Below are 13221 nucleotides of genomic sequence, written 5' to 3'. Positions count from 1 at the left end.
GCTTTGTTTGGCTTTTCCTCTGAAAAACGCTGTACAGAGTTGGATAAACACTGGCCTATTCTTTAAATAACACATCGGAACTGCCTCTCATATCGTCTCAATACACTGTCCCCACCAAAGCGGGCCAAATATGACTTGGATGGACGTGTAGGCTTTGGATTCTTTGAGATGAAAAGAAAATCATGCATTTTATTGTAGTAAGCTTTAGTCCTTGACCTGGATTTAGTGGCCAAACAAGATAGACTGTATATTTGTCACTGTCCTAGATTTTGCTCACATCAACAGAGAAACTTGTCTAATGTCATGAACGGACTTTAATACTCAAATAATATTTTCGGCTTCCCATGGTCCATTTTGATTTACAGCAAAGGCACTATTTTTTACAATATTAGCTGAAAAAAAACTGCCTGACTTTTAGGCCCTGCACTCCAAAAACCATTTTAACTTCAGCTTATGTGTTTTATAGGTCAACATTTCTTTCTGTATTTTATCTGGGATTCTCAGTTCAGTGTATTGTTGAGATAAAATAAGTAAAAATGGTGCTAAAAGCAAAAACAACAAAATGGGCACGCAATCTTTAAACAGCTAAGGGGGGAATGGGAAGAGGTTGTGGAGCTTCCTCCAACCACAAAGTTTCTTCCCCATGCAGCCGTGAGAGGACTTGTGCAATCAATTTGGTTTTAGAAGATCACTAGCTCACAGAAGCATCTCCCAATGTGGGTGTAGCAAACAGCCTTGGCTAAACGGAGATTAAGGCAACGCTGGAAAGACCCCTTGAAGCCCTCTAAGACTGGTGGGTGATTTTGGATTTAGCCGTGGTAGCAAGATAAAAGCCTTTCTTCCTGCTTAATTGATGGTTGTAATCCATGTGTTGTTTTAAAAGCCTGTCTGGTTAATGTGTGAACACAAACCACGGTGGGTCTGTGCAGAAAGTGGTGATTTAGAGGGCTGAGGGTTACCCACTGGTTGGGAGACTTGTCGATTGGGAATCCAGTGAAATGACTCGGCTGAGGCCTTTGTGTCCGTTTTGCCGCTAATTTGGAAATGGTATACAAGTGAAAACTTATTGACTTTTTCGTCATATTTAAGTATTAAAAAGTCAAACGCAGTTAAACTTTACTCATAGCTGAAATGCCGTATAATACCATACAGTAAATTCCTGAGACTCTTAGTATTGCTATCTGAAAATTATGTTTTGAAAGCCCTCTAATCCTTTAGATAAGGTATTTTTAAGTCAGTTACTCTCTCTTTTCAACCATGCTACATTACATTTTCAGCTGTAATCAAGTTTCAACGAGTGTACAATTATACCACCAGTACTGTGATTAATGAGTAGCAAAGAGAAGTGGATAGAGGCTTAATGAGAAGATCACAGTCATCCCTAAAGTTAGGAGATGCTTGAACTCCTCAAGGCTTTAGCACACTTTTAGGAAATCTACTAGTGTACCTTTTGGTCTCAGTAAGAATTATAATATCTTGCGTTGATTACTATCATGAATCAGAAGTTCTGCTTAATCTCTACAAAGTATGTAATTAACCCTGCACTGATTCATATCGCTCGTTGTAGTACCACAGATAATAGAGCATGGTGCCTCATTATCTCAGCTCTGCTGCTAGTGCCTAAACAGTAAGTACATTTCATACCTCTGCTCTCAAAGTTATGCATGTTAGCAAATGGAAAGTCTCGCATTGCCAGACCTATCTCCATAGCGCTGAGGAGGAAGGTCTGGCTAGTCCACACAAAATTCCTGGATAGGAGAATAAATGGTCAGGGGTTGTTTGCATTTCTTTAAACCAATCCTAATCGTCTTTTGGCGCTAAGTACTGGACGCAGCGAGCGTGGATCTTCAAAACAGTCGTAGGAAGAAACTTGTTTTGGTGAAACATTTGCACCCTGCAAAGGAAAATTCCACATACAAAAATAAATGAAGTCTGCTGTTCACACAGTACAGTACGGTGAGTTATATATAAATTAGCTGGGTACGTGGTTAAACAGAATTTCCTTTTACCAGTGTATTGCTGTGTGTATTTTACCCATAAGAAAAAGCCGCCAATAGGTCCCAAAATGTCCCAATTAGATAGTAAATGCCATAAACATATACTTTGTAAATCTCTACCATCCTTCCCTGAGTGAACTAAATCTTCCTTAAAACTTGCAATGTCTTTTTAAGCGGTTCTGGTAAATGTTGCTCGATCGGACCAGAGTTTAAAGTAGACTCTAAGAAAGCAGAAACTGAGGGTCGAGGGACATTGAGAACTATCCCGTAAATGAACCGTCGTTGACTAACAATTGCAGTCTTGGGCAACTTACTTCCAAAATGTAATGCCATACAGATTACTAGTTACTAATTATACTACAATAAGTCAAACAGTCTTTATCCAATTTAATACATCATAATTTTAAAAAAAGCAACATAATGACTCCTGAAAATAATGGGAGAATGTGTAGTATCTCGGAAATGTAGAATCAGTCTCTGCAGTCATCTCAACCATCGAATTCCAGCAACAGGAAATAAGGTTACTTTTGTACTCATTCTTTTCCCGGGTTAAACTGCGTTGTAACTCGCTTTATTGAGATTGTAACAGGTTTAATATTTCAGGATCCTTGTCTATTCTAGCACATGCTGGTTGTTAAATTGTACAGACTTGCACTTGTGACCTGTTGTTAAAAATGTGCTACAAAGTTGAAGGGAGGGTAAGAGAGCAAAACTTGATTAGCATGCAATTGACAAATGAAAGGTGGAAAAGAGGACAATTGTGAGTGTGGGTGGTGGTAGTGTCTGTGTGTGTCTGTGCAATGGAAAAACAGATGAGAACGACCAAATTGGAACCATTTTAGCCTCAAACATAGTATAAAACAAGTTGTAGACATTATCATATTTCATGAGCATGCTTGCACTACAATAATTGCTCAATAAATCTTCACTAGACCAGTATATCAGCTTAAGTTACACTCTCTTTACCAACTATTTTGCATTAAGTGAGGGTTTATGCTTGCTGCATCATATTTAGTTCAATGGCGTGCTAACAATACTGAGAAAGTTTACCTTTCACTGTTTGGAACACCCTCTCTTTTTTTGAACATGAGTTGATGTGCGCTCGTATTATGCTCATTTTCAGGTTCATAATTGTATGTATAGTAGGGCTGTAATCAACCAAAGAAAATCTTGGTCGACTGAAGTCGCGGAGGGGCGGAAAAAAAATGCAAGATTGAATAACTGTACTGTCCCGCAGTGCTTGTCCTTGTAGGCTATTTGCAGTATAATAAATCATTTTTGACCAAATTATTTTGCACTGAAATGCCACTCGTCAGCGCGCTGTGTCCTCGCAAGGAGCGGCTGAACACTGAGACACAAGCAAGCTCAGTGCCTCGCTGTGTTGTACCAAGTCTGAAACTTTCTCTTTGAGTCCCTCACATTTTGCGTGATGGTGTGCTGGCGCTGTATATTAACAAGTTCTTATAACCTCAGCCTTCCACAACAGCAATGGGCCTAACGCAGACAAGTTAGCTTACCGTTTTTAGGTGATATGAAAAATCTTTGTTGTCGAGCTGCAATATGCAAACTGTTGCTTGCAAACTTTGCATCCGACTTTTTCCGTTATTTATTTTTGTAAATGCTGCCACACTGGCAATGTCTTCAACATGGTAGGGGAGGACTGACTGGAAATTAAACACTCACAATTAAATAAATATTCAGCAAACCATCAGATGAAGGCTTTCTAGTACTTTCTTCAATCTGTCTCCAGTTGGTTGGGCTAATCCAAAAAAGGTGAAAACAAGGGGGGTGTTCTGAAGACAGACTGTTACCTGTGAAACAGGGGTGATCTGAAAACACCCCCATTAGCAATTAGTGCTTTCCACCCATAGCCCGTAACAGTTTATGCTTCCGCCTGATGAAATTAACACGGCAAAAAAATCGACCAACCAGACTTTTGGTCGAGCCAGAACGTATCGACCAATAAATCAACTAGTCGAGTAGGAGATTACAGCCCTATATATGTATATGTATAGGTTATATCAGAATAGGTTTACATGGTTTCTTTTTCAAAAAAACACCATATTTGTTGTACTGCACATTGCTGCAGCTCCTTTTTTCACCCTATGTGTTGAGCTCTCTGTTTTAGCTACCGAGTTAGGCGTCTTTCTTCTGGTCCATCTTTTTTGGGAGTTGCACATGTGCAGTAACTAGGTAAAGACTACTACCCACTCAGAAGAAGAGTATGAGGGCATGCCCCACTAGCAGCTAAGCGAGCCTTCGTTCGTCACGGAAGCAAAAGCTGGACTACATCAGAGCTGTTTGGAGCAGTTGGTGAACAGTGTTTTCTGTTGGAGATGGGGTGGACTTTGGACAGGGAAAAGCCAAATGTGAAGCATAATATGAACACTTTGCACTGAGTAATAGCTGTGTGTGTGTGTAATGTAAATGTGCTGTATTTATATAGCGCTTTTCCAGTCTTAACAACTGCTCAAAGCGCTTTTACGTCTACAGGAAACATTCACCATTCACACACATTGATACACTGTGGCCGGGGCTGCCGTAGAAGGTGTCACCTGCTTATCAGATAAACACTCACACACACATTCACACTCCGATGCGCAGCACCGGGGGAAACTCGGGGTTCAGTGTCTTGCCCAAGGACACTTTGACAATGTTGCCTGCCAACCTTCCGATTGGCAGGCAACCGTTCTACCACTGAGCCACAGCCGCCCTTGGGGTGTGTGTGTGTGTGTGTGTGTGTGTGTGTGTGTGTGTGTGTGTGTGTGTGTGTGTGTGTGTGTGTGTGTGTGTGTGTGTGTGTGTGTGTGTGTGTGTGTGTGTGTGTGTGTTTAATATACCAACCCAGAGATGATCATGTTGCTAAGCTGCTCCCCTCTCACCATCAAAAACACAAACAGCCATTCCCACACCTGTACTGTACACACTCCAGGACAGGCACAGTGTAAAGCCAGCTCTAAAGGTCATGCATACAGAGTTCATCAGTTCCACCCAATATTTGCAGATCCATTTTATACATTGAAGGGGCTGTTTTGCTGACATTTGAAGAAAGAGTTGATTTGTTCACATCCTTCGACTATAAATGAGTGTGTGTTCGTCCCAGCTGTGCTGCCTTGGTTTAATCCTTAAAATGACTCAGGCCACTGACCAAAGCAAGGGCAGACCTGACAACGTTTTTCTTGCGCTTTAGGCTCAGAGACACAGTACTTAACAGTGTGAATTTATTAACGGTTCGTGTGACCCTAGCAAATCAAATTCTTACACTTGTTGCCATTATTATTTATGACTGTATTATTTCACCCTAACAGTCAGACTCAAAGCTCACTGTATTTTCTGTTTGTCGTTCCAGCTGTCCTTTGCAGCAACAACTCCAGTTCTGGCAGACAAGAAAAAGTACCCCAATTTCTTCCGCACGGTCCCATCAGACAACGCCGTGAACCCAGCAGTTGTGAAATTCCTCAACTTCTACAACTGGAGCCGTGTGGGGACCCTCACACAGGACGTGCAGAGGTTCTCGGAGGTCAGTGTTCCTTGGTTATTTTTTCAAGAGAATACATCTTGATTTAGAAAAATTTTCTAAGAAACCTGAGCAAATGTGATAGTGAAAATGTAAAGGTAATGTGAAAGATTAACATTTTTCAAACTTAAACTCCAGTTTAATTCCTACCACTCATGTCTTTAGTAGGCTAACATATAAACACATTTTCTGGCTTGTTTAAAATTGGTTTACCAACAATATGAATGACAGCAGATGTTGAAGTACATATTTTGTAATAGAAATTAATGAATGTCTGGTTGTACAAATGAGATTTTGCTGGATTATTTATTTACCAAATTCCATCTGGTGTTTAGTTTAATGTCACGTTCTTATTCAAAAGACAGAAAGCACCCCTCAGCCTACTCTACCTAGCTAGTTCTGTGAGAAGTAATTTGTGGAAAGATGAAGAACTTGTAGCCAACTCCATCATGACACTGTTGGCACTGAAATACATTTAAAAGCTTTAGGACTTATTTTGGAAGTTGGGGTAATTTGGATTTTATGTTAAGAATATCTTATCTTATTTTATCCAAGAAAAAGTGTCGGGCAGCTTTTAACTATAAAAATGAGGAAATATGACAATCCAATTCAGCCAACTGACTAAAACCATTAAGAAATATATTACAAGTTAAAATTGTGTTATTCCCAAAATACATGGTAACTAGTAAGTCAAACATATTCCTGTTTGTAGTTGGGTTGAGCATTAGCAAAATATACACATTTGTCATTCCATTGGATGAAAACTATGACAACACTGGAGTCTCACTGGAAATGTCAAAGCCCAAATCCCTTTATCTCTCCCCTCCTGAAAGCACCAAGGGGCTTAGGAAGGGAGGAAGATGGGCGGCCCGATTCAATCCACCTGCCACGAGATTGGCCTCTAATCCTGATTTACAAATATGCAAGCATCCCTTCCGTACTTCGTGATATGTAGGATCCTTTGTCAAGTTTAAAGCACTTGGTGCATCGGATAATTACGGTAGCATGTTAGAAAGACCAATGGTTGATGAGTTGCAAAGTGTTAAATGTTGTTTGGATACTGCAAAAGAAAAGGGAATGAAAAAAACAATATAATGCATTTTGAGTCTAGTTGGTACCTTCTTTCATTGATGGCATTGTTCCTTTATTGGATCATTCCGGTTTATTTTAATCTGGTGTATGCTCCACAAGTGTGGCTACATTTGCACCTCCGTCGTAGAGATTCAGGGAAACAATGGCAAAACAACATATACTGTGGGCAAGCTGTGGTAGCATCTTACATTTCCAAGAACTATGGTTTATACAGTAATTATTTCAAACTTATCTCTGACTCTGACTGAAAGCAAAGCACAGAAAGAAGTCCAGTGAAACTGACGTCATGGCTAACTGCATAGGGATCTACTGCAGTGCTGTATCCCAGGTTGACAACTTTAAAGTTATGTAATGCTTGTTAAGGCTCCAGTCAGTGGCATACACTCATACACCACGCACGCACACCATTACTTAGATTGCTAGACAAACAGGGCCCACCAAGGATTAGAGCACCCATCATCGGCCAGTCAGATAACAGACCTGACTGAGAACAGGATTAGGACTCTGTCCACTGCTTAGGACCCATTTGAGCTCAAGTGTTTAATTACACTGTACCATCTAATAAATTTAGCAGAAGTTACTCTCGTAGCAGCCACTCTTTCTCTCAGGTCCCTTACACAGAAATCATGCTTTCAATCTAAAATGTGCTTGGTTGTGATGTACAAATACACATTGCACAACTGTTCTTTAGATATGAGCTGCTGTTACAAATAACCATTTCATGTAATTGTATGAATTCCTCTCCATAATGACTCATTCGTGCCATTGTACAGGGCATGTAAGGCCACGAGTGGAAGCCATTCAAGAGCTTGACATCAAGCTGTGGCACAAGCGTTTGTCACGCTAGTTTGTACAAGCTCATGACTGGCATTATAGTCTGAACTCTAGGATTTGGGATTTATACAGCGATGTAGCACACAGTAAGAGGGACAGGTGTGTGCAAGGAGCCATCACATTGTCACTTTCTTAAATTGCATGAACATGTACATGTCACATCCAATATTTGTATCTCTGCTGTAAATCTGTTATAAAAGTGTAGGTACACATGTACAAAGGCCTGACAGAAATATGGAATGATAAAAAACACCTGCTAACACTAGTATGTGTATTACTAATCAAAACATACACAGACACACACACACACACAAACAGACATGCAGTCACACCCGTCACTACAAAGGGTGTTTACACTCTGAAGATGCCTGGAATTGATGTGTTAATGATTTGGGGTTAGACCACTACATCCTATCTGCCAAACACTCTCATACTGGTACCATCTGAATCTGAAAAGGGTGTGATTGTTATTTTTGGGGCAAATCTTTTTGTTTAGTTTCAAATGGAAATCTTAGCCAGTAATTGTTTGTGGGAGTGGTTTAGAGAAGCACATTTACTTTAAGTGAAAGTCCGTACACCTACTTGAGCGTTGAGATCTAGCTTAAAAGGCGTGATGTGAAGTTTAAATCTTACAGGATATTGAAGCCGAAACAATTTGTCAATCAACAGAACTGCAGCAACTGTTTTGATAATTAATCGTAGATCATTTATCAAGTAACGATTCAAAACATTGCCCATTTGCAACTTCTCAATTGTGATGTATTTGATACATTAGTAATTAACTATCTTCTGGACAAAACAAAGCATGCGTTTTTCATTATTTTTAACAATTAAGAAAATAAAAGGCAAAATTGATAATACAAACAATCCTCAGTTGCCACCCTACAAAAGCAGTAATATTGAATGAACAGTGGAATTTGTAATTATTACAGATGGACACTGCTGTACCACCAATGCATGTTAAAAACAAAAAATTGGGATCCAAAGCACTGCCAGAGCTTCAAATGTCTCTACACGGAACATTTAACAGTGCTTCAGTGTCACAGTCAGTGGAATGGAAGACAGCATCCACAGGCTGTGTAGGTGTGGAGGATGATACTTCATTTCTGTCATATCACACCAAAGAATCACAGGGTACCCCTAACCGTAACCAATTTATCTTCATTTAGTTTGTGGTGGTGTGTGTGTTAGTGTTGTGCAGATAAAAACATTCTGAATATAAATAGAATCATATTTTGTTAATATCCTTTCCAGACAACAATGCATTGCACACATCTAACTAAGTGCATCTGACATTTTATCATGATGTGTGTGTGTGTGTGTGTGTGTGTGTGTGTGTGTGTGTGTTTGTACGTGTGTGTGTGTGTGTGTGTGTGTGCGTGCGTGCACGCATGCCCAGAAGTGCAGCAGGATTATTTCTCTTCTGTATTGCTGCTGGGGGATTCCCAGGCTGCCGAGACAATACAGGATGTTTTTGGTACACAGGAAATTTTCTTCCCTCCTCTGTCCCTCAATCCATCGTTCTATGTAACACACGCAGTCCACCTGAACACAGAAACATTTGTCTTTTTCCATCTTAGTGGAGGAATGCAACTGAAGCGCAAAATCGAACCAATAAAAATCCTCTTGTGACCTTTTTTTTTTTAATCAAAGCAGAATGGCTTCCTATGTCAACCTTGTGATGGTGTGTATGTTGTTTATGTGTCTGTATTATCAGTATGGCTTGTGTGTGTGTGTGTGTGTGTGTGTGTGTGTGTGTGTGTGTGTGTGTGTGTGTGTGTGTGTGTGTGTGTGTGTGTGTGTGTGTGTGTGTGTGTGTGTGTGTGTGTGTGTGTGTGTGTGTGTGTGTGTGTGTGTGTGTGTGTGTGTGTGTGTGTGTGTGTGTGTGTGTGTGTGTGTGTGCTCGCTCGCTCCAACACACCTCTACAAACACCAAACTAACCTGCTGCAATCCCCCTTTGGTCCAAGCTAGTTTACCTCTTAGTATCGCAGCAGCAAGGCCTTTTAACGCTCAACACAACAGGACATTGTACCTTGTCCAGACCACTGTGGCAATTGTTTCTCAAGAGCTAAAACTTGGTTGTATTGATCCACTCCAGCCTCCCTGTTGTTTCAGCTCAGCGAGCAGTACATTGGAGGGAATGTTTGTACAGGAGTGAGTGATGTACACAGTGATTTAGAGCTCCCTCCAGGGTACGAGGGGGAGGAGACGATTATGACAGCAGACATTTAGAGACATAAGGGAAATAAAGTGGAGGTTGTTCAGTTTCATTGATTTTTAGATGGCAGCAATCTTCTAGTTGATTACATGAAATAGTTGTAATGGCTAATTTTAACAACAGTAGCAATCGTAACAGTTGGAATGGTGGTAGCAGACATGGATTTATATCCATGGATGCTAACTGCTGTAAATATGCTCACACCATTTGGATGTGTAGCTATTAATGAAGTCGTACTGAAATCCATCTTTTGACTTTAAAACACAAACACCCTGTAGACTTGGAAGATGTAAGCTTGTTGTTTCTTTATTGGAAGAGAACAAGGAATTTGGTTGGTTTAAATCTACAATTGATCTCAACAATACTGAATTAACAGCACAAACCAGTATAAAAAATGTCAATGGAAAGTGTCTCTCCCTTAGAGTAATCCACTTCAGCTTTCCAGTTCAGTATTTTCCAGATTATTTTTCAAAAATAAGTTTTAATGTCGCCCGCCATCTTTCTCTGAAACTGATTTGGAACTATATGCTGCACGAATGGTTAGAAATGTCATGGATGTTTTAATGCCTTGAAGCCTGCCATTGTTAAATATATATATAAATTCAAGCTGACCCAATCCTCAATTTTCTTTCAATAAGGAAACCACCAACTAATGTTAAGCTAAACATACAGTAGATTTTGGATGGAGTGTCACTCAAATACAGTGTTTCTATGTATATAATATGCATTCCATAAATTCCAAGGCAGTCGCCTAGATGTATTGGAAGCAATATAGGATGCATTAATATGTATATACCCTATATTCATGCACAGTTAGAGACAAATGCAAGGCAAACACACAGGGTCTTTATCTGTTAGCTGTTACTTGTTTTCTCTGCCAACTGAGCTTGTCATGCCCATTTGAGCGCACAACCTCTCTGATGTTTTAACATGGCCCCTGATACCAAGCTCTCAGCTGGGGGCTGGAGGGGCCAATGGCTGCAGGGCATTGCCGGAGGACATTAGAAGAATTTTGTCAAAGAGAGAGGAGGAGATGTCAGTAACAGTAAACATCAGTATGTAAACTTTAGATCTTTCTCAGCAGATATTTTGACTTAAACACAGGAGTAACATTAACATTGACTTTATTACATTTAGGTGTACCCATGCAAGGGCCCTGGGGCCTTATGTATAAAAGAGTGTGCAGCTTTCATACCAGAAGATGGCGTACGGCCAAAACATGAAAAGTACCTACATGCAGAAATATTCACATGTAACCGGGCGTACGCCAGGTCCTGCACGCCTTTCCTTTATAAACCACAATCAACGTGAAGTTAAGCGCACAGGAACGAGGCATAAATTAATATGGAAATCACTCTGAATGCACCCCCGTCGTCACTCTTTGTCCAATCAATACGGGTTATCCCGCTGCAAACGGAAATAATCTTCTTGCGACGTTGGAGGTGCTGATCGGGCTGGGAGCAAAAAAAACATTCAGTTTGGAGGTTTTTCATCTCGGATAAGCAATAAAAGAAAATGCCCAGAGTGGCAAATGGAGACCGGTCAGTGAATACACTGAGCCATGGCAGGAAAAAAAAGTCTAATCCTTTAGTGTAAATCAAGGCATGGTTGCAGCACCACACCAGATACAAAACAATGTGCAAGTGTCAGTCCAAATCACGGACAATAAGCAGTTTGATCTCACTGATGTTATGCCATTTATTTTAGTAATACTAAGTTTTAGTAGGCTCGATGAAACTGAGTCCAGCGCGAGGGAGATCCGACTCAGTGGAGGAGAGGTTAGCGAGGCCAGCGTCTCCACGGCAGGTGACGCACAGATCTGCTGCGCCACGCATGGATGAAATGAAATAGTAAATAGGACTACAGTAACAGAGATATTCCGACGGTCAAGACGGCCCAGTGTTTGGTGGACCGGGTATACGTTGTTCACTTACATAGCCTACAAATCATCCACGGGATCAGTCAGGGTTTGTTCCTGGGGAGATCCGTGCGTCTCGACTCCTGTACAATATGGATGTCTGAACCTCAGCAACTACAGACTCACAGACGCTATTGCATGTTCCTTATTTCATCTGTGGGAACTACAGAGCATGACTGAAAATATTTCCTAAATGGATTTTTCATTCATGTCACATACTCGTGTTTAACAGAGGTTAAGTAGCCTGCGAACTGAATTATTGTGTGGAAGATCTGTAACATCATCCACATAAATAATCAAACTTTTATGGAATATCAGATATAATATGTTCTTTCATAGACAACGTCACAGACATATGTCAGTAAGTGAAGTGGAAACATTATTTGGTGATGTTTGGTGATTTCCGTCACTTTTCAGCTAAAATTCCTCACATTAAGTATCCAGTAAAGAGTTTGCAGAAGGCCTCACATTCTCACAACTGCTCAACAGTTTGCGTGACGACCCGCGCATTCTCACATCAAGTTCATTTTTTACACATCACAAAGTGAAGTGAAAAGCGCGGTGTAAGGGGTTGTGGAGGATTGCACTCTTTGCCTGCAATGAAAGCTGAATGGCAAAGGTAGAAACAATTATTTAAAGCAGGTTTTTGACTCTTTGATTGGCCCTTGCGAATGGTGTACCGATTCTGACTGGTTTAGCATGAAAGTGAACGCCTCCAACAGCTGATTCGAGTTAGGTATAGCATTGTTTAAGAGTGAGGTCTTCCTGAAACGATATACGCTGAGATACCTTTAAATTAGGAGAGACTAGTTGCAGATATGCAGCAGTTATACACACATGATAAAATAGACATTTATTTGCTTACAGCTGAATTGATTTAGGAGTCATTTAATAGTTAGGTCTTCCTGAAAGAATTCACGCCGAGCTTCATTAGTTACACCGGTGTTTTTCCTTCTATGATCAATTAAAATGTCTGCATTGAAAAAAGGCCTTTTCTGAAATTGTAGCTTTGAGGAGAGAAGCCAGAGGGATGAATCATACTATATGTTTTGTTTTTGAGGGGCAGGAGGGAGAGAGAGGCAGTATGATAAACCACCTCAAGCTCCCCATCACGGTGGGGTACCTGCTTCCTCCTTCTGCTTCTGATCCCATTCCATTGAATCAATACATCAAAGCAGACATACAGCTGCTGCTGATACATTTATATTACTGCACACATGTCTTATTTTTGTCAAGCCTTTGATAACCAGTTACAATTATTCAAAGCATTCAGTTGGGTTTTCTTGTGTCAATCTGAACTATCATCACTGTGACAAATGCATGTTGGAAATTGTGAATAATACAACAATACATATGAGAGAGTGAAAGAAGAAAGCACATTAGCATGGTTGATAAGTTATAATATAAGATTTCTCTTTCTCTTTTTATGTATCATCTAACCTATTCTTACTTCTAGAATGAACCTCTATGAGTGACAAGCAGAAAAAAACATTCATGTAATCAAAAAGATTGCCTGTCAAACCAGTTCATTCATTAGGTCTAAAAAAGAATCCACAAAGAAAAACACCATATAGTAGTATAATACTACAATGCTACAAGTAGTAGTAGTAGTAGTAGTAATATATGTGTGTGTGTGTGTGTGTG

General features: G+C 40.2%; 1 protein-coding gene across 2 annotated transcripts in view; it reads left to right on the top strand.

Annotated features, from left to right (window-relative positions):
- gabbr2 (gamma-aminobutyric acid (GABA) B receptor, 2) overlaps window positions 1-13221 on the top strand; it is a 172392-nt gene that overhangs the window by 83731 nt on the left and 75440 nt on the right. For both annotated transcript variants that reach the window (XM_034892018.1, XM_034892017.1), the window contains one exon: window positions 5347-5517. In XM_034892018.1, the coding sequence (XP_034747909.1) occupies window positions 5347-5517 (171 nt within the window). The remainder of the gene's footprint in view (window positions 1-5346; window positions 5518-13221) is intronic.

This window comes from Etheostoma cragini, chromosome 14 (genome assembly GCF_013103735.1).
Source record: "Etheostoma cragini isolate CJK2018 chromosome 14, CSU_Ecrag_1.0, whole genome shotgun sequence".
NCBI lineage: Eukaryota > Metazoa > Chordata > Actinopteri > Perciformes > Percidae > Etheostoma > Etheostoma cragini.
Note: the sequence above shows the minus strand (reverse complement) of the source record. Positions and strands in the feature narration are given on the sequence as shown.